The sequence below is a fragment of the Loxodonta africana genome, chromosome 19 (assembly GCF_030014295.1).
Source record: "Loxodonta africana isolate mLoxAfr1 chromosome 19, mLoxAfr1.hap2, whole genome shotgun sequence".
NCBI classification, from domain to species: domain Eukaryota; kingdom Metazoa; phylum Chordata; class Mammalia; order Proboscidea; family Elephantidae; genus Loxodonta; species Loxodonta africana.
The window spans coordinates 21,608,283-21,627,880 of NC_087360.1; the positions used below are offsets into that span (position 1 = coordinate 21,608,283).

General features: G+C 46.8%; 1 protein-coding gene across 9 annotated transcripts in view; it reads right to left on the reverse strand.

The window, feature by feature from the left end:
* Positions 1–19,598, reverse strand: part of MED15 (mediator complex subunit 15) — a 73,884-nt gene that overhangs the window by 44,687 nt on the left and 9,599 nt on the right. For all 9 annotated transcript variants that reach the window (XM_064272385.1, XM_064272383.1, XM_064272387.1 and 6 more), the window contains one exon: positions 5,926–6,013. In XM_064272385.1, the coding sequence (XP_064128455.1) occupies positions 5,926–6,013 (88 nt within the window). Of the gene's footprint in view, positions 1–5,925; positions 6,014–19,598 lie in introns of those variants that run through there.

Below are 19,598 nucleotides of genomic sequence, written 5' to 3' on the forward strand. Positions count from 1 at the left end.
CTTGCCTAGGTGTCCACTAGACAGTGCGAGGTGTCCACTAGTGTTCTGGGTTTTCTGCAGGGTAGGTGCCTCTGGACCTGCAGGACTGCCAGGATTTCTGAGGACAGCCCTTCTCCACAGCCTCCCAGCGCCTCCTGGAGTCCAGAAACAGAAATACTCACCCCCAAGGCCACACCTTTTAAATTCATCCACAATTGTTCTGACGGGTCTCAGGAGGGAGGGGCAGGTAACAAGTGCCCCTCCCTTAGGAAGGTCTTCACTATAGTCACGGGCATCTGCCTCCATGTAGAGTTTGTGCAGGAAGTAAAAGATGGACATCAGACAATAGTGCCCAAGTCAGGCTGTTTCTGGAAAAACCTCATAGACAGTTTCCAAGCATCTCTTCCAGTTAGTCAAGGCCTCCTCGTGGAGTCAGGAATTTAGAACACTTGATCAAAGGAAATGGTATAGGAGCTGTTTAGGCCCAGCCTGAGGTCAGCAGCATCACAGAAGCAGAGCGGACAGGAGGAGACTGCTGTGCTGTCAGATGCCTCCTTTGCGAGGAAAGCGTATTCCCCAGCTGCTGGGAGTTGTCTCTGTGGGAGCTAGTCTCCAAGATGCCCAAAAGTCACTGCCCACCCTATACACACAGGCTGCTGCTCATATCAAAAGGTGGAGACCACTTCCCCTTCCCTGAATCTGCACCGGACTCAAGGCTTGCCTTATTCAAGTGATGGCATAGGACTCCCAAGGACTGACAGCTCCCAATTCCTCCTTCTCGGGAGCCAGTCGCCATGCTGTGAGGCAGTCTGCGAAAGGCTGCTGGAGACACCACAAGGAAATCAATGCACAGACATGCAAGGGACACCCTACGGACGTTCCAGCCCAGCCTCCAACTACATGCAGCCACACGAGATCCCTAGTGAGACCAGCAGAAGAGCAGCCTAGCCAGGCAATTTCCATTGCCCCACTTCCTGACCCACAGACTCAGGAGAAAGGATAAATCATTGTTGCTTTAGGCTACTAAGTTTTGAGATGCTTTGCTACTAAGCAATAGATAACCATACCAAACCAGCATTCTACATTTCAAAAAGCTGAGATAGTTCGGTAAGCCCTCATCAAAGTTCTTTTAATTATTTTTTAAAATCCCAGTACTATGAGACGATTCTGACTCATGGTGACGCTATGTGTGTCAGAGTAGAACTTTGCTCCATAGGGTTTTCAGTGGCTTCTTTGTCAAAAGCAGAACACCAAGCCTTTCTTCCAAGGTGCCTCTGGGTGGATCTGAACCACTAACCCTTTAGTTAGCACCCAAGTGTGTTAACTGCATGACCCAGGGACTCCATAAAAATAGCCTCGTATTAGAACATAAGTAGTATGTTATAGAAAATACAAACTAACAAAATACAGTAACATTCAATCCTTGAAAATATTTGCAAATCATATACCTGACAAGAGACTTGTATCCAGAATACACAAAGAACTCCTACAATTCAACAATAAAAAATAAACTACCCAACTAAAAAATGGGCAAAGGATCTGAACAGACATTTCTGCCGAGAAGATGTACAAGAAGCACATGAAAAGATGATCCACGTCCATGGCCATCAGGGAATGCAAATCAAAAACACAATGAGATACCACCTCACGCCCAGTAGGATGGCTAGAATCACAAAGACAGATTATAACAAGTGCTGGTGAAAACCTGAAGAGATCACGGCCCACAGACACTGCTGCTAAGAACGTGCAATGGTGCAACTGCTTTGGAAAATAGGCTGGCAGTTCCTTAAAAGGCTAACTATTGCTACCATATGAACCAGCAACATCCACACAAAACCTTGTAGCCTATGTTCACAGCAGCAATACATGTAATAGCCAAAAAGTGAGCACAATCCAAATGATGAATGGATAAACAAGATGTGGTATATCCATATAATGGAACATTATTTAACAATAAAAAGGAATAATGTACTGAAAATGTCTTCAACAGGATTCACGGATGAACCTTAAAAGTATTCTGTTAAGTGAAAGGAGCCAGTCACAAAACCCCACATATTATATGATTTCCTTTATATGAAAAGTCTAGAACAGGCAAACCCATAGGGACAGAAAGTAGGTTAAGTGGATGCCTAGGGCTGGAGGAAATGGGGATGACTGCTAATGGATTTTGTCTACTTCTCTCCTTGCCTCTGAAAAGCCTCTGTGGGGTTGGCTGCTTATATGGACAAACTCCTTGTCAATTTCAAGGCATGGCCCTCCCAGGAAGACCACGAGCTGACAAAGGTTAACTTCTCAAAGTTCAGGGGAAAAATCTCCTAAGGCATTTTCCCAAAGAACCAAGATAAAAGGCCACACAAAGGAATGCATTTCACAACATATCTCCATAAAGCTGTTAATTTCTTTTTCTTAGTATTAAAAAATGTTTTACTTAAATATGTAATATAGGGAAACACGTTTTATACACTGGAACTGTAGAATATGTCATGTAAAGTTAAGGCTATTAAACTAATAAACAGACAAATGCTATACAGCATCTTCTGTGCAATAAGGTGACTTGTAGACGAGAATTACAGAAAAATTTTTAGAGCCTGATGACATTAGATAAGAAATGTGTAGATAGAAAGAAATTAGAAGGAAATACTAAGCTAATATTTTTAAAAGTCTTTGATGGTACACTCCAGTTGGATCTTCTTTCTCTTATATTTTGTTTTAAACAGTGCAAAGACAAGGCAGGCAGCTCTTGAAGGTATTAAAAATGCAATGTCTTCAAAAATGCTTTATGAATTTCTTGTGGAAAGAAGAATGACTTTAACTGATAGCATTAAACGCTGCCTGAAAAAAGGCAATGCCCTTGTTTTTGAGTCACAGGCACAGAACTTAAAAGGAATTTGCTACCTTCCCTGCAGTAACATTTGTTAATGCCACTACAGCACTGGCCTGCTCTTCTCTTTCAATTTTTATTGTGCTTTAAGTCAAAGTTTACAAATCAAGTCAGTCTCTCATACAAAATCTTATATATACCTTGCTACATACTCCTCATTGCTCTCCCCCTAATGAGACAGCATACTCTTCCTCTCCACTCTATTTTCGTGTCCATTCAGCCAGCTTCTGACCCCCTCTGCCCTCTCATCTCCCCTCCAGACAGGGGCTGCCCACATAGTCTCATGTGTCTGCTTGATCCAAGAAGCTCACTCCTCACCAGTATCATTTTCTACCCTATAGTCTAGTCCAATCCCTGTATGAAGAGTTGGCTTTGGGAAGAGTTCCTATCTTGGGCTAACAGAAGGTCTGGGGACCATGACCTCCAGGGTCCTTCTAGTCTCAGTCAGACCGTTAAGTCTGGTCTTTTTACGAGAATTTGAGGTCTGCATCCCACTGCTCTCCTGCTCCCACAGGAGTTCTCTGTTGTGTTCCCTGTCAGGGCAGTCTTCGGTTATAGCCAGGCACCATCTAGTTTTTCTGGTCTCAGGCTGAGGTAGTCCCTGGTTTATGTGGCCCTTTCTGTCTCTTGGAAACACTGGTGGTGTAGTGGTTAAGTGCTACAGCTGCTAACCAAGAGGTCAGCAGTTCGAATCCGCCAGGCGCTCCTTGGAAACTCTATCAGTCAGTTTTACTCTGTCCTATAGGGTCGCTATGAGTCGGAATCAACTCGATGGCAGTGGGTTTGGTTTGTTTTTTTCTGTCTCTTGGGCTCATAATTACCTTGTGTCTTTGGTGTTCTTCATTTTCCTTTGCTCCAGGTGGGTTGAGACCAATTAGATGGCAGCTTGCTAGCATTTAAGACCCCAGACACCACTCTCCAACGTGGGATACAGGATATTTTCTTAATAGATTTTATTATGCCAATTGACTTAGATGTCCCCTGAAACCATGGTCCCCAAACCCCTGCCCCTGCTACGCTGGTCTTTGAACTGTTCAGTTTATTCAGGAAACTTCTTTGCTTTTGGTTTAGTCCAGTTGTGCTGACCTCTCCTGTATTGTGTGTTGTCTTCCCCTTCACCTAAAATAGTTCTCGTCTACTATTTAATTAGTGAATGCCCCTCTCTCTCCCTCCCTACTCTAATAACCATCAAAGAATATTTTCTTCTCTCTTTAAACTATTTCTCAAGTTCTTATAATAGTGGTCTCATACAATATTTGTCCTTTTGCAGCTGACTAATTTCACTCAGCATAATGCCTTCCAGATTCCTCCATGTTATGAGATGTTTCACAGATTCATCACTGTACTTTATCATTGCGTAGTATTCCATTGTGTGAATATACCATAACTTATTTACCCATTCATCCACTGATGGGCACCTTGGTTGCTTCCATCTTTTTTGCTATTGTAAACAATGCTGCAATGAACATGGGTGTGCATATATCTGTTCATGTAAAGGCTCTTATTTCTCTAGGATATACTCCAAGAAGTGGCATTGCTGGATCATATGGTAGTTCTATTTCTAAAAGCTTTAAAGATTAATTCCTATCACATATATTCACTTAATTAAGAAAACCATTCCCCCTGCAGTGCAGAGCCCACTGCTGCCTGCGTCAGCTCAGTGCTCTCGAGCTCTTCCCTGTACATATATGTGCTTACTCACTCACACACTCACACACACACACACACACGTGCACTCCAGCCTCTAAGATTAGGCTGAGCAGACTATTTGCTGTCTTATAATCTGCCTGCTCTGGCCAATGACCTTTAGCTTTCCCTTTCAAAACAGTTTCGCCCATCTAAACACCCAGTCCACATTCACATTTCCCCAGCTGGCCCCTCTGTGACTTGACAGCTTGTCCAAACCAGTACTCAATCAGGGACCATAAACAGCATTTGCTTTGAATGCCAGACGCATGGCATGTCTTAGGGCTCTGACACCACCCTCAGGCATGAGGAGCTCAGAGCAGAGTTGATGCTATGAGGGCCCACGAGGCCTGCACGGCCCAGGACCTGGGGTGGGCAGCTCAGATGTAGTGCAGAACAAGAGGTTCACACTAGCGACCCCACTGAGAGCTGGGAACTTCAGGCAAGATGCTTAGCTTCTTGGTTCCTCATTTCTAATGAAACCCCCCCTGCCCCCACGCCCATGAGAGTCAAGGATGAGAGGGGCTGATGCACAGAGCATGTGGTTTGCTGCCAGCTGGTCGGAGCTCAGGAAGCCCTGTTCCTCCACCCACTTTGACTGTCCTACTCCCAGGCCTTTCTCATTGAGCATCATACTCCTTGTTTAACAATTGTTTTGTTGTGTATATGTTTTGCTGTATATATTTTTACCACAATTAAAAAAAAAGAAATACATCTTAAAAACACACTTGTGAAGCCATAAACCTATGAACGATCAGAGATGGAACCCTCACACAGGTTCTCCATCACAGTAATGCCCCGCTGTGATAAAGACCCACGCAGGAGCTAAGCCCGAGCTCCCTCTGAACTGCAGCACCCTGCTGCCAGGCTGTGCTCCCCAGAGACCGCTGCCCTGGTCTGTGCACACCCCACCTTGTTTAACAAAAGGAGATCCAGTCCCTTCTCAGTCCCCATGTCAGGCCTGTGGGGTTAGAGGGGAGAGGACCCCAGGGGGCTCATGCAGAAGGCAGGTTTAGTCTCAAAGTCGCTGAGGAAGAGGCCTTGAGCACTTCCCCTCTAGAAGAACAGCTAAATGGCCAAAGGAGGCCCCACAGGGCACACAGAAGTGACCATGGATAAATGGGGCCAGCAGTGAGTTATGGGGCAAGGCTGGGCCTGCATCCTGAGGTCTTTGTGGCACCAGGCTCCTCCTGTAACATGGACACACCAGAAGATACACAGGGTACTGCAGGTAAAGCCGATAAAGCTAGGTATCAAACAGTGAGTGGCCACCCCACCCCCTCCCAGCCGCCAACCAGGGTCCCGTCAGAGTCCAAATTGTACCACTCCCACCCCGCCAGGCCTCTCTGCCAAATGGCTCCATCCCTGCCAGGCCTTACCCGCGTCTTGGCCTTCAGGAACACATGGCTCTCCATGTCTTTGCTGGATTTACTGTGGGCCACACCAGCCTTCCTCATGGCATCCTCACTGAAACACAAAAGGGGGAGAGATGTTTACACACCTAGCACGTTCCTCCTGCAGGGGCCTCGCCAGCAGGCCCCACCTGGAAGCTGCCCTTGGGTAGCCATAGTGCTGCATAACAAGGGGTCCTCCAGTTTCCAACATACCTGCCCTGCCAAGTATAGGAGCCAGGCATTAAGGTGGACACTCAGCTGAGCAATGAGAGGCAGCTGGGTAGGGAAGAGGACATTCCTGGCAACAGCAGCCATGTACAACCAGCACAACATCAGAGCGTGCACCAGACTGCTGTGGAGCTGGCCAGCCTCCACTGCCTGCCTGGAGTGGCCTGGCCCCCACCAACTCTGCCAGACCCCTCCTCTGTAAAATGAAAGGGTCACACGAAGTTATATCTCAGTTCCTTCCAAGGCAAGAGACCCTATGGTGAATATGCAGGTTCTCCAAGTGAGATCAAACCCCAACTTCAACACCTTCTAGCTAGGGAACAGGAGGAGACACAGCATACATATGTAAAAAACAGCTTACAACATGGATGAACCTTGAAAACATTGTGCTGAATAAGTCAGTCACAAAAGGAAAAATACTGTATGACCTTACTTACATGAAACAGGTAAATACATGTTGCTGTTAGTTGCTGTCCAGCTTGGTCCCTGACTCATGGCAACCCCATGTGTTAGAACAGACTGTTCCACAGGGTTCTTTACAGAAGTGGAGCACCAGGCCTTTCTTCCACAGAGTCGCTGGTGGGTGGGTTCAAACTCACAACCTTTAGGTTAGTAGTCAATCTCACGCTGCTTGCACCATCTAGGCTCCTTAAGCAAATATATTGTTTTTGTTGTTAGCTGCTGTCAAATAGGTTCTGACTCATGGCAACCCCATGTGTGTAAGAGTAGAAAAGCTCCACAGGGCTTTCAAGGCGGTGATCTTTTGGAAACACATCACCAGGCCTGTCTTCTGAGGTGCCTCTGGATGGGTGCTAACCGCCAACCTTTCGGCTAGTAGTCGAACACTTGTTTGCACCACCCAGAGAGTTCTAAGCAAATATATAGAGACGAAAATTATTAGTGGTTACCTGGGGTGGAAGGGAGGGGAAAGGGGAAGTTTTTGCTTAGGGGGCACTGAGTTGACACTAACGATGGTAGAATAATTTGGGAGAGGATAGAGAATGGTGGTCAATTCCAAGAACGTAATCAATGTCAATGAATGATACATGCAGAAATTGTTTTGTTGTGTATATGTTTTGCTGTATATATTTTTACCACAATTAAAAAAAAAGAAATACATCTTAAAAACACACTTGTGAAGCCATAAACCTATGAACGATCAGAGATGGAACCCTCACACAGGTTCTCCATCACAGTAATGCCCCGCTGTGATAAAGACCCACGCAGGAGCTAAGCCCGAGCTCCCTCTGAACTGCAGCACCCTGCTGCCAGGCTGTGCTCTCCAGAGACCGCTGCCCTGGTCTGTGCACAGCCCACCTTCTCCCATAAAACCAGTTCCACCTGTGCCTGTCTCCCCAGCACCAGACTAGCTGAGAAACAAAGGAACGAGCAAGGAGTAAACTTACACAGGCCCAATCCAGCTGGTCCAAGAAAGCCAGCCTACAGCTGCCTGAAATTTTATGATTCCAACCCACCCTTGGCAATGAGGTGTCACCTGATAGGCTCTAGGAAGTCATTGAGCATTCTGGTTTCAGCAGACACCTCACCTGCACCCCCGCCAGGACCACAAATGTTCTCTTCACATCTTTTGACAAGAGCATTAAAATGAGACTGTGAGGCAAATCCTCCAAAACAGGAGACCTGCCAGGACAAACGGGGGGACCCAAAACGAGGGCAGCGGCTGGAGGGCCAGCAATGGCCAGCTGAGACAGCCTGGAGGCCAGCTGGGTGGGGAGAGGGGAAGCCACTGAGGGGAGGCAGAGGGAGACAGGAGCCAAGGCTTGAAAACAGAGCAAAGTGCCTTTGGGGCAGGGGGCAGGGGGAGTCTGAGGCTCAGATGGGTGGGTGCACAGGCCTCTGTGCTTTGAGAGCAGAGGTCACCGAGGGCTCAGCCAGGCTCCAGGGCCACAGACCCTGAGCCGGTGGCACACAGTTTCTGGCAGGATGCCCGTCATACCAGGCCCTGAGCATCCTCACCGCAGCAGAGCCCCTGGTGCATCGTAGGCAAGGCTATGAAGAAAATGGCTTAGTGTGAGGGCAGCCAGGCCCAAAGAAATGTGCTTGACAAGTCAATGGCAAAGTGTCACTGGAGGTCAGGGGATCTGCTGGGGAATGAGCCAGCCCACCCTGGTCATTATAACCTCACAGATGACTTGGACAAGTGTGGGCACCAACCGTTAGTGACACAAAGCCTAGAGAGCTGACGGCATTGGAGGCCAGAAAGAGGTATATCTTGACAGGCTACAAACACCCACCTGAACAACACAAAACTGAACTGGGCAAGTGTTCTATGCTATGAGAATCAGCTGAGACACCCCTCCTGCATGCCCCCGCCCCAGCCTGCATACCCACCAGCCTAAAAAAGCAGGCCTTCGCTTGTTTGCTGGCTGAGATATGAACAAAGCTAGTCTGAGCATGGTTTTCAGGTCTGTGAACAATATCTTTAAAAAATGTCTTTGTTTCTGTTTCTAGTCTGAAGATGAAAAAAAAAAAAAAAACTAGATGACGCTCCATAAAATAAAAAATGAGACAGAAACCATGCAGTTCCACTTTCTGTTGACAGCCTACATTTTCCCCTGTGAAGAGGCCTTGCCCTTTCCCTTTGTGTGGTCTCAATGAGCTTCCCATCCAGGCTAGTTATGGCCGCTGTGCTTCCTACCTGGGATCTGACAGCGCACCCCCGCGTGAGATCAAGGCCAGCATGCAACAAGGTCACCTGTGTGCCACGGTTAGAACAAGACCTCCACAAAACACACGACCAAGGCCAGGCGCTTGGGCCGGCGGTCCTCTGAAACCCACTGCCCATTCTCCCTGAGCTGAGCTTTGCTGGCTTACCCCACTCCCCGCCCCAGGATGACTTCCTGAGTGGCCTCCATCCACTGAGAACAAACTCGTCCAACGAACTGCCCTGTAAGGAGGGAGAGCTCAACATGGCATGAAGGTGAGAGCCTAGAGACAACCAGAGAACCAACGCAGTCGGGGGAGCTGCCTGTGTGGAGACAGAGTGCCCATCAGGGAGGCCAGGGGACAAAACCGACATCAGCTAATGAGAACGGCCCCTACTTGCCCCCCAGTCCCAGTCCCACTCATAGATGTTACAAGAAAGAGGGGACCACCACAGAACCCAAGCTGCGGGGGCATAAGTTATCAGCTAGTGCAAGGGCCTGGGCTGCTCCCTAGTGAGAAGACGGCTGTGGGGTGACACTGGTACAGAGCACACAGCTCCCTTCTGGCCACGACCTAGCTGCCTCCTGGTCACCAGAGTTCCTGGTATCTAGGGTAGACCGGTGCTGGGGCAGGGCGCAGGGAGGTGTGTGGAGAGGGGAGTGGGTGCTGCCACAGACCTGATCCATTTTTCTGGGTGTCTGAGCTTACCCACTAGGGTTTCTGAGGGTAAGTTTACTGTAGGCTCTCAGAGTCCAGGGCCAGACCCTAGAATGTGTCTTAAAGGCATTGCTCACGCTCTGCTTGAGCAGCCACCAGGTGATAAACCAAGAACGCATCTTTTCATCACCTCTCTGTACCATTAGTTCTGATGCTCACAATCACCCACCCCAGAAACCTGGGAATCATTCCAGAAATCACTTCCTGATTTCCATCTCACTCCCTAAAGTGCAACTCCTCACCCCATGTCTCATTGCAGCTGTGGCAATCGCTCCCAACAGGGATCCACAAGGGAAGGCCAGTTCCCGCCATGGCTCCCACGCTCTCCCCTGCATCCTGCTGCCTAGGACATGGCCCCATTGTCCCCCCAGCCGACTTGTCTGTTGGTGCCTCTGACCTTGCTCCCACCTGGCACCCCTACTCTACCTCCTGGAAACCCTATGGCCACAGCCCCAGGCACCTCCTGTCTCTCACTGACTGTGCTCTGAGCACCTTGAGAGCAGACTGTGTCATCCTCCTCTGCTCGCAGCACCAAATACCTGAATACTTTTCAAACCAGGAGTGGTAACAATGTGCCTTTTGGATGGGACTCAGTGTGCAGAGCTGGGAACTCGGGTGGCCACACAGAGGGGAACGAAAACCCGAGGAAGCAGTGCAGGCGGTGGAGGAGGACAGGGTGGCAGGAAAGGCAGTGCAGGGTTGGGCGGTGACAGCGGCAGCTGGGTCCAACAGGAAGGACAACAGAGGCAGGAGGGCCTGAGCTCCAGGGTCACATAGACCTGGGTGCAAACTCCACCCTGGCCACCTGCCAGCTCAGTCTTGGGAGAAGCACTCCACCTCTCTAAGTGCATTGTCCTTCCTAAGGGAGAGCTCAGAGGGGGTGTGGCCAGGATGACCTGAGAGGAGAACTCTCTGTGCTCTATGGACCTGGTCATCTGGACCAACCATATGGGTACAAGACAGGCCTTGCCTGCCCTTCCTCACCTCCTCCCTGTGCCAGCCGAAATGGGAAACACAGCTTGTCAACCAGAATCCAGTCCCAGTCCCCGTGAGTGGAATCAGTATAGACAAAGCAAAAAAGAAGGCAAACCGTGCGTCCTTGGGAAGTTACAGCTGGGCGTGAGCTAAGAGTGTGCCAAGACAGGGCGACGTGCAGTGGGTGAGCGAGTGCTGGGGGACCCTGGCAGTGCTCTGCCTCACATGCTTCATGTCCTCACCTGCAGGAGGAGGCCGAGTGACCTCACAGGGCTGTGCTGAGGGTTCCATTAGTCAGTATCATGAAGTACTCAGTCCTTGGGTGGTACGAACAGTTAAGTGCTCAGCTACTAACAAAAGGCTGGAAGTTTGAGTCTACCCTCATAAAAAAGTCCTGGCAATCTGCTTCTGAAAAACCAGCCATTTAAAACCCCATGGAGCACAGTTCTACTTTGACACAGAATTATCTAGAATAAGCACTTAGACACAGAAACACCAAGTGTATGTTAAACAAATTCAGTCAGAGAAGCAGTCTCCCTAACTCAGCAACAAGCAGCCCAGATGCCTTCCCTGGGCTTTGACGTTTGTGCACCTCCTTTCAAGGAGACAACAGAGCAACGAGCATGTGTGGCTCCCTTGGACAGAGCTGTCCACCTGGAACTCTGGGTTACCTGGACATGCCCCTCACCCAGCCCAGATCCAGTGGCCGCACAGTTCTCAGGAAGGGAGGTAACGCGGTGTGCTTGTGATAAGCATTAGTCAGCCTGCCTCGTCCTCCAGGCCACCCACTTCCTCCCTGCTCCCTTCCAAAGAGTCCTGGTTCACCGCCCAGTGCCACTCACCTCACTCAGGCCTCTCCCTTGTCAATTCTGCCACCCAGGCACTGCCAGGCCCCCCACCCTGGTCTAACCTTCTCTGATCGCTGAACAACACATGGAATCACAGGGGAGTGATTGCCCCTGGTCTTCTGCTGGTGTCTGAAGCTGGAAGGTTCCTTCCTCCCGGGGTCACACACTTACCCTCCTAACTTCAGGTGGAGAGGACACCACCCTCCCATCCATTTGTGTGACAGACTTAAGTTCTACCTAAAGGAAACCTCATGGCTTTCTCCTCCTAATTTTGAGAACCAAAATATCCATCAATCAACTGACCTCCTGTAGAGTGGGACCCAAACAAAGAATTGTACACCATGTTCATTGCAACACCATTCACAACAGTCAAAAGGTAGAAACAACCCAAACGTCCACTGACAGGTGACTGGATAAACAAAATGTGGTACATGCATACAATGGAATATTATTCAGTCATAAAGAGAAATGAAGTCTCGTTACATGCTATGAGGATGAACCTTGAAAACATGCTGACTGCAATAAGTCAGACACAAAAGGACAATCATTGTATGACCGCACTTAAATGAAATATCTGGAATAGGAAAATGCAGAAAGACAAAGTTTATCAGTGGTTACAGGGAGCTGGGAGAGGGAGAAATGGGGAGTTATTGCTTACGAGGTACTGAGTTTCTGTTTAGGGTCATGGAAAACTTACGGAAATAGTGGCGATGGTAGCACTACATGGTGAATGTAATGAACGTCACTGAGTTGTGCACCTAAAAACAGTTAAAATGGCAAATGTTTTGTTACATATATATTTTACCACATGTACACACATACATACACACTGCATCCATTTAACAGGAATAGGATGCATAAAAAGGGAAGAGTCAGATTTTTAAAAAAAGTTCTCAGAAATACAAACATGCTCACAGTGAAACATCAGAGAAAACAGAAAATCTTCCAGGAACGGAGCTAAAAGACAGGTGACAAAAGAAGACAAAAGATCCAGAACTGGAGAAGGCATGTATGTATACGGATCTGTGTGACTGTATGTACATATTCTCCTACATACCATACAGCACAGAGGGGGCACAGTTACGGGTTCTTCTTAGACAGAACCAAACACCTCTCGGGATTGGATTTCCGGGTTTGAAGGATTAGGACCATAGTCTCATGGATCATCTCGGTCAACTGGCAGAATATTGTTCATAAAGTTATGTTCTATATCCCAGTTTGGTGAGTAGCGTCTGGGGTCTTCAAAGCTTACGAGCAGTCATCTAAGATACAACTGTTGGTCTTTACTTGTCCGGAGAAAAAAGGAAAAAAAGAAACCAATGACTCAGACAAGAAACTAGTCTACAAAACCACGGCCTCATCTGCCCTGAGACCAGAAGAACTACGTCAAGCCCGGGTACTACTGACCATGCTAATCAGGGCCACGATAGAACGAGAGAAAAATGTGGAACAGAATCTCAAGTTCCTTAAAAACAAACAAAAAACCACAGACTTACTGGATTAGCTGAGACTGGAGGAATCCCAAGACTTGCCTTGAGATACTCATCAAACCTTGAACCAAAACTAACCCCCGAGGTTGCCTTGTAGCTAAATAACAGAGTGGCTCACAAAATAAAGAATATTACTGATAAGTACTGTGTTTCTTTAAAACAACAAAAAAAATCACCTATGAGGCCAACAATTATTTTAAATTATTTTAAAACAAAAATGAGAACATAAAGGGGCAGGGAAGCTAGATTAATGGAAACGGAACAACTAGAATTAAAATAGAGAATGTTCATACATAGTGAAGAACGTAACCAACGTCACTGAACAACTTGTATGGAAATTGCTGAATAGGAATCTAAGCTGCTATGTAAACCTTCACCGAAAACACAATATTACTAAAAAAGAACCAATGAAGAAGGCCCCAAAGGCCAACATGCATGAGCATGAAATTCCCAGGAAACATCTCCAAGGAACTTCCCCGAGCTGCAGGACATGAGTGTGGGGGGCAGAAGTGCTCCCACACAGTAGCACATGGGGTGAGACTCCGAGCCACGGTGCCAGAGCAGTGGAGGAGCAGGAGGCCATGACAGCAGCAACCTGAGGCCAAAAAATCAGCGGGGCCCACCTTCAAAATCCTTGAGAAAAACACTGCCAACCCGGAATGCTGCACGCATCCAAACTGACATGGTCTTCAAAAATGTACCCCCACTAGCCATTTCTCAGGAAGCTAGCGCAATGAGGAAGTGAATCAAAAAGAATGAGACGAGGATACAGAATGACAACCAGTCCTGAGACAAGCACTTGTGGGACAAGCATGCCAAGGGCTGTCACCACCATGCCTCAGGCCACCGCAACATGGGGGCTCCAGGAGGGAGAGGTCCAAGGAAAAAATCAGAACCCAAAGACAGCCTGAGAGCATTGAGCTCGGGGATAGCTGTGCCAAGAGGCAACTGGAAGGTATGGGAAGAATTAGCAACAGGGACCCAGGACACAGAGTACATTTTTAAAAGGCAGTTATTAAACTGCTAGGAAAAAAACAGGAAACCATCTCAGTAAGTGCCTATGCACAGCTGGAAATATCATGGATAGGCATTAAGCATTCATTACTGATTTACCCGAAAAGCAAAATACTGGAAAGATGGGAAGCAGGAATGATGGCAGTGTAAGGAGGCTATAAACCAAAACAAACTTCGTTGCTGTTAAGTTGGTTCTGACTCATGGTGATCCCATGTGCTTCAGAGTAGAACCTTCCATGGCATAATTTCATGGCTGTAAATTTTACGGCAGTGGACTGCCAAGCCTTTCTTCCCTGTTGCCACTGTCACCAACCTTTAAGTTAGTAGTCCAGTGCAAATCATTTCCAGCACCCAGGGAGCCAGGGGCGAGAAAGTCACTAGATGGTTCCTAAGACTGATGAATGGGGATGGCAGCGTGGGCACATTATTCAGACTCACAGGCACACGTCTGAGAAACTGCAGAATCAAAGTGGTCACCTCCAGGGAGGTGTGGATTGGCAGGAAGGGCAGGGTAGGGTGCCACGATATGTTCTTCAAGCCTTCGTTATTCCTTGACTTTTAAAGTTGTGTGCATGTAGTACTGTGGTAACATAAAAAGCGACCTAAAAATTAAACGATAAATGCACATAAAGAGAATGCCACAGAATCTGCCACAGAGAAACTCAGTAAATGCTGGATATTATTTTTTTTGAGGGTATACACAGTGTATTGTTTTATATAGATTTTTTTTTTTACATCATCAAATTACCTATGATGTGAAGGTTATTTTATTTTTATGTTTGGGGCAGTTCCCTGTCTTTCCTTCCCAAGCAGGCTTAATACCTCTAGGTTAAAAGGACAGCATGCTTTCCAAATAGTTCAAAAAAAAAGAGAAGGAAAAAATGTGGTTTCCTGCTGCCCTCTGGAGCGGCCCAGTGCTCACAGGCTCTGGGAAGTTGAGATTTGTCGTTCAATGGGTTTCACTCATTCATTCCACTCACAAGCACTGACTGAGCACCAGTGGGTGTCAGGGACCACTCTTAGCACTGAGGTTACAGCAGGGAGCAAAGCAGACCAAACCCCCACCCTCAGGAATGGGATTTCACATTAGTCCATTGGTCAGTCAGTCAAGAAATATAGTCACTGAGCACCTCTCTCTCTCTTTCTTAAATCCGATTTCAGATGATAAGGCTTATAGAACTTTTTTTTTTCTTTCTTTTAAAGGAATAGCTACCCATTCTCCTTTCCCCAGCTGCTGGCAATCACTCATCTACTTTGTCTCTACACACTTGCCTGTTTTGGATATTTCATATATATGGAATCATACAGTATTTGTCCTTTTGTGACTTATTTCACTCAGCATAATGTTTTCAAGGTCCACTCATTGTCATAGCATGGATTGGAACTTCACTTTTCTTTACGACTGAGTAACATTTCATTGCACAGGCTATACCACATTTTATCCGTTCATCTGTTGATGGACACTTGGGTTGTTTCTACCTTTTGTCCATTGTGAATAATGCTGCAATGAATACTGGAGTACACCTATCTGAGTCCCTACTTTTAAGTCTTTTGGGTCTATACCTAGGAGTGGAATTGCTGGGTCATATGGTAGTTTCCATGTTTAACTTTGTGAGGAATGTGCTAGCTATTATCTTAAAGCTTGTTTCCCTTTCTAAACCAGTCAACATCGAAACATGAAGCTTCCATCTCATCGGCAATTATGACCCTCAAGAGTGCCTACATGTCCCAAAAACCTGATGGAATGGCCCCATGGTCACAGAGTATGGGGTGGGGGGTGGTGAAGCCAACCTCCACTCGGCAAAGCAGCCCCTCAGAGCTGGCTTCCAGCAGCGGCTGAAGTGCCTCCCTATACCCCCTTTCCCTGGAGACTGTGCCCTCAAATAGTGCAGGCCTAGCTCTAATATAGTCTTCTAGCCTTTCCTAGGTTTCAGATAGCTAGACAGCAGCACCACAGAGCGCCTCCCTGGCCTCCTCTGTCCTTCCCATTCTTCAGCACTGGCTTACTTCCCCCATCCCCCAGGCTGTTTCACCTCTGTGTCAGGAAATGATGAGACCCCACTGCTTAATCACCAACAGAAACCAAAGCAAACACCTGGCCCAACAGAATGGAACCATCTGGACCCGACAAGTAACTGGAAGCACGTTGCCCTATGTTACCTAAAGCAGACTGCTGCTGCTTCTTCTTCTTTGTTAGCAAACGTCTGCATTCTGGCCTTTGGACTTTTTAAAGACACACACAAAAGTAGTTTTTAACAAGATAAAAATTGGTATTTCAGAATTTGGCCATCCACCTACTTGCAGGTGGATAGTCCTGCAGAAAAAAAAAACACACAAAACTTAAATACAAGAAACATTAAAAAAAAACAACCAACCAAGGAACCATCTTCACGTTTCCCTCTGCTTGCTTGATCAACCTTTACTACTGCTCTCACCATTTCTCAGTTCCCAAGGTACTCGATCAATGAAAGAACTACATCTAAAGACAATGCCACTGTGGCAGGTTGTTATTTGAGCTATTTCAGAAGAGCTTCCGTAATTGACTCCAATCTGTTAGTTTGAGCTCAGAAGAGCTGGGGGGAGCTGGAGAGGCTCAGAATCCCTGTCTAGACAGGAGGCAGCGGCTGGCCTCCCCAGGCTCCAGATCCCCAGGCTCCAGCCTGAGTGCTGCCTACACCCCACACAGGTAGCCCTGTGGTAAGGATGCCCTGTGCCACCCCAGGCCTCCATTAAAATGCTTCTCGCACATGACTTTGTGGTATTTGGGGAAAAAAGCCTTATCTTTTACAGCTCTGTACTCAAGTGCTCACAGTTGAAATCATATGATGTCTGCAATGTAATTTAAAATAATCAGGGGTAGCTGGGTAAAACATTGGCCATATGTTGCTAACACTTGAAATACCTGTGAGACCATTTTTCTATTATCTCTACTTCTGTCAGAGTTGGGAAAAGTCCACAATGAAACTTAATAAAAAATAATGAAGTACTTATCTCAAGAACATCGGATGCCTGGGCACAGGGCCTGGAGGAGGCTTATTCCCCGGGTAGCACACAGCAGGGACAACATACGCTAAGTCATCCCAGCTGCAGGGTCCCCTGGGCCTGGAGGATCTCGGGCCTCTGCAAGGCATTAACCTACGAAAATCTTAAATACCACCTGCTCCCACAACCAGAAGTTGGCCCAGCTTTTCACAGCGACACCACAGCTACCCAGACAGAGCATAACTCTCTGGAAGAGTCCCATATGTCAAAACACCTGCTGGGTGTGGTCTGCACATTCCCAGAACCTGGGCTGTGGGCAGAGAGCTGCTGGGTTCCAGATTCCAGCCAGAGCCCCCACAGAGTGACAGTGAAAAACACTGAATGCCAAACTGAACTCACAGAGCCTAATCTGACTTAAAAAATGCATGTGTGTGTAAACGTACATATATGGGTATGTGTGCACACAGATGTTGTTGTTGTTACGTGCCGTCGAGGTGTTTCCAACTCACAGCAACCACACATACAACAGAATGAAACACTGCCTGGTCCTGTGCCATCCTCACAATCGTTGCTATGTTTGAGCCCATCGCTGCAGACACCGTGTCAATCCATTTTGTTGAAGGTTTTCCTCTTGTGCACTGACCCTCTAATTTACCAAGTATGATGCCCTTCTCCAGGGACTGGTAACTCCTGATAACATGTCCAAAGTATGTGAGACAAAGTCTCGCCATCCTTGCTTTCAAGATGCATTCCACCTGTACTTCCAAGACAGGTTTGTTTGTCTGGCAGTCCATGGTAAACTCAATATTCTTAACCAACATCATAATTCAAAGGCATCAATTCTTCTCCGGTCTTCCTTATTCTTATTCGCTGTCCAGTTTTCACATGCAAAATGAGGTGACTGAAGATACCATGGCTTGGGTCAGGCACACCTTAGTCCTTAAAGTGACATCTTTGCTTTGTAATACTTTAAGGAGGTCTTTTGCAGCCGATATGTCTGATGCAATATGTTGTCTGATTTCTTGACTGCTGCATCCACGGGGCATAACTGCAGATCTAAGTCATTGACAGCTTCAGTCTCTTCACCATTTATCATGATCTTGTTTACTGGTCCAGTTGTGAGGATTTTTATTTTATGTTAAGGTGTTATCCATACTGAAGGCTGTAGTCTTTGATTTTCATCAGTAAGTGCTTCAAGTCTTCTTTGCTTTCAGCAAGCAATGTTATGTCATCTGCATACTGCAGGTTGTTAATGAGTCTTCCTCAATCCTGATGCCACATTCTTCTTCATATAGTCCAGCTTCTCGGATTATTTGCTCAGCGTACAGGCTGAATAAGTATGGTGAAAGGATACAACCCTCATGCACACCGGTCCTGACTTTAAACCATGTAGCATCCTCTTGTTCTGTTCCAACGACTGCCTCCTGGTCTATGTAGAGGTTTCACATGAGCACAATTAAAAAAACAAACAAAAACCATAAAAACAAACCCAAAATTAAAAAAAAAAAAAATTTTTGAAATTGGAAGTTAATTTACAAACCTAAAAAAAAAAAAAAAAACAAACCCATTGCCAATGAGATGATTCTGACTCACAGCGACCTACAAGATAGGGAAGAAATGCCCCATAGGGTTTCCAAAGAGCACGGCTGGTGGATTTGAACTGCTGACCTTTTGGTTAGCAGCGTAGCTCTTAACCACTATACCACCAGCGTTTCTGAGCACAATTAAGTGTTCTGGAATTCCCATTCTTCACAGTGTTAGCCATAATTTGTTACGATCCACACAGTCCAATGCACAGTCAATAAAACACAGGTAAACATCCTTCTGGTATTCTCTGCTTCCAGCCATGAGCCATCTGACATCAGCAATGATATCTCTCGTTTCACATCCTCTTCTGAAATTGGCCTGAACTGTGGCAGTTCCCTGTCAATGTACTGCTGCAACGGCCTTTGAATGATTTTCAGCATAGTTTTACTTGTGTGTGATATTAATGATACTGTTTGATAATTTCTGCATTCTGTTGGATTACTTTCTTTGGAATGGGCACAAATATGGATCTCTTCCAGTTGGTTGGCCAGCCAGCTGCCCTCCAAATTTCATGTACAAAGCTGTGCACGCATATACTTTTTTTTTTAAATAAATTATACATATATATTTGAAATACATATGTATAAAGTTACTCACAGAACAGGACTGGTGGAACTACATCAAGGTGTCAGTACTGACAACCTCTGGACAGAGAGACTGGGGAAAACACCTTCCTGTTTTTAAATTCTCTACGATGTCATCTGGAAAGGAATAAAGCACTACACCCACAAGGACTGAACACACTGACCAAAACAGGCACTGGAGACGGGGCAGAGGTGGCTGTGACTTTGTTGAGTAACTTCTTAGGAGCTGATGACCTGGCACTGCTGTGCCTGCATCCTCATCCCGAGGTTCTCCACATCTGCTCTGCCCTCCTCACTCATAGAAATGGGGAACCGGCGCTGCACCCCAGCCCAGAGGCCCCACGGGTGCATCACTGGGATGGCCCACCCACCTCACTCCTGCTGCTGATGCCTCTTCCAGATTTGCTTCCCACAGCACTTCTCCTTGGATGGTTTGACACGCCCACCAACTCCAGCCCCCACTTTGTTATTTGCAGTAGGCAAAAAGTGGAAACAACCCAAAGTGTCCACCCACAGATGAATGGATAAACAAAACATAGTATATCCTATACAATGGAACGTTAGTC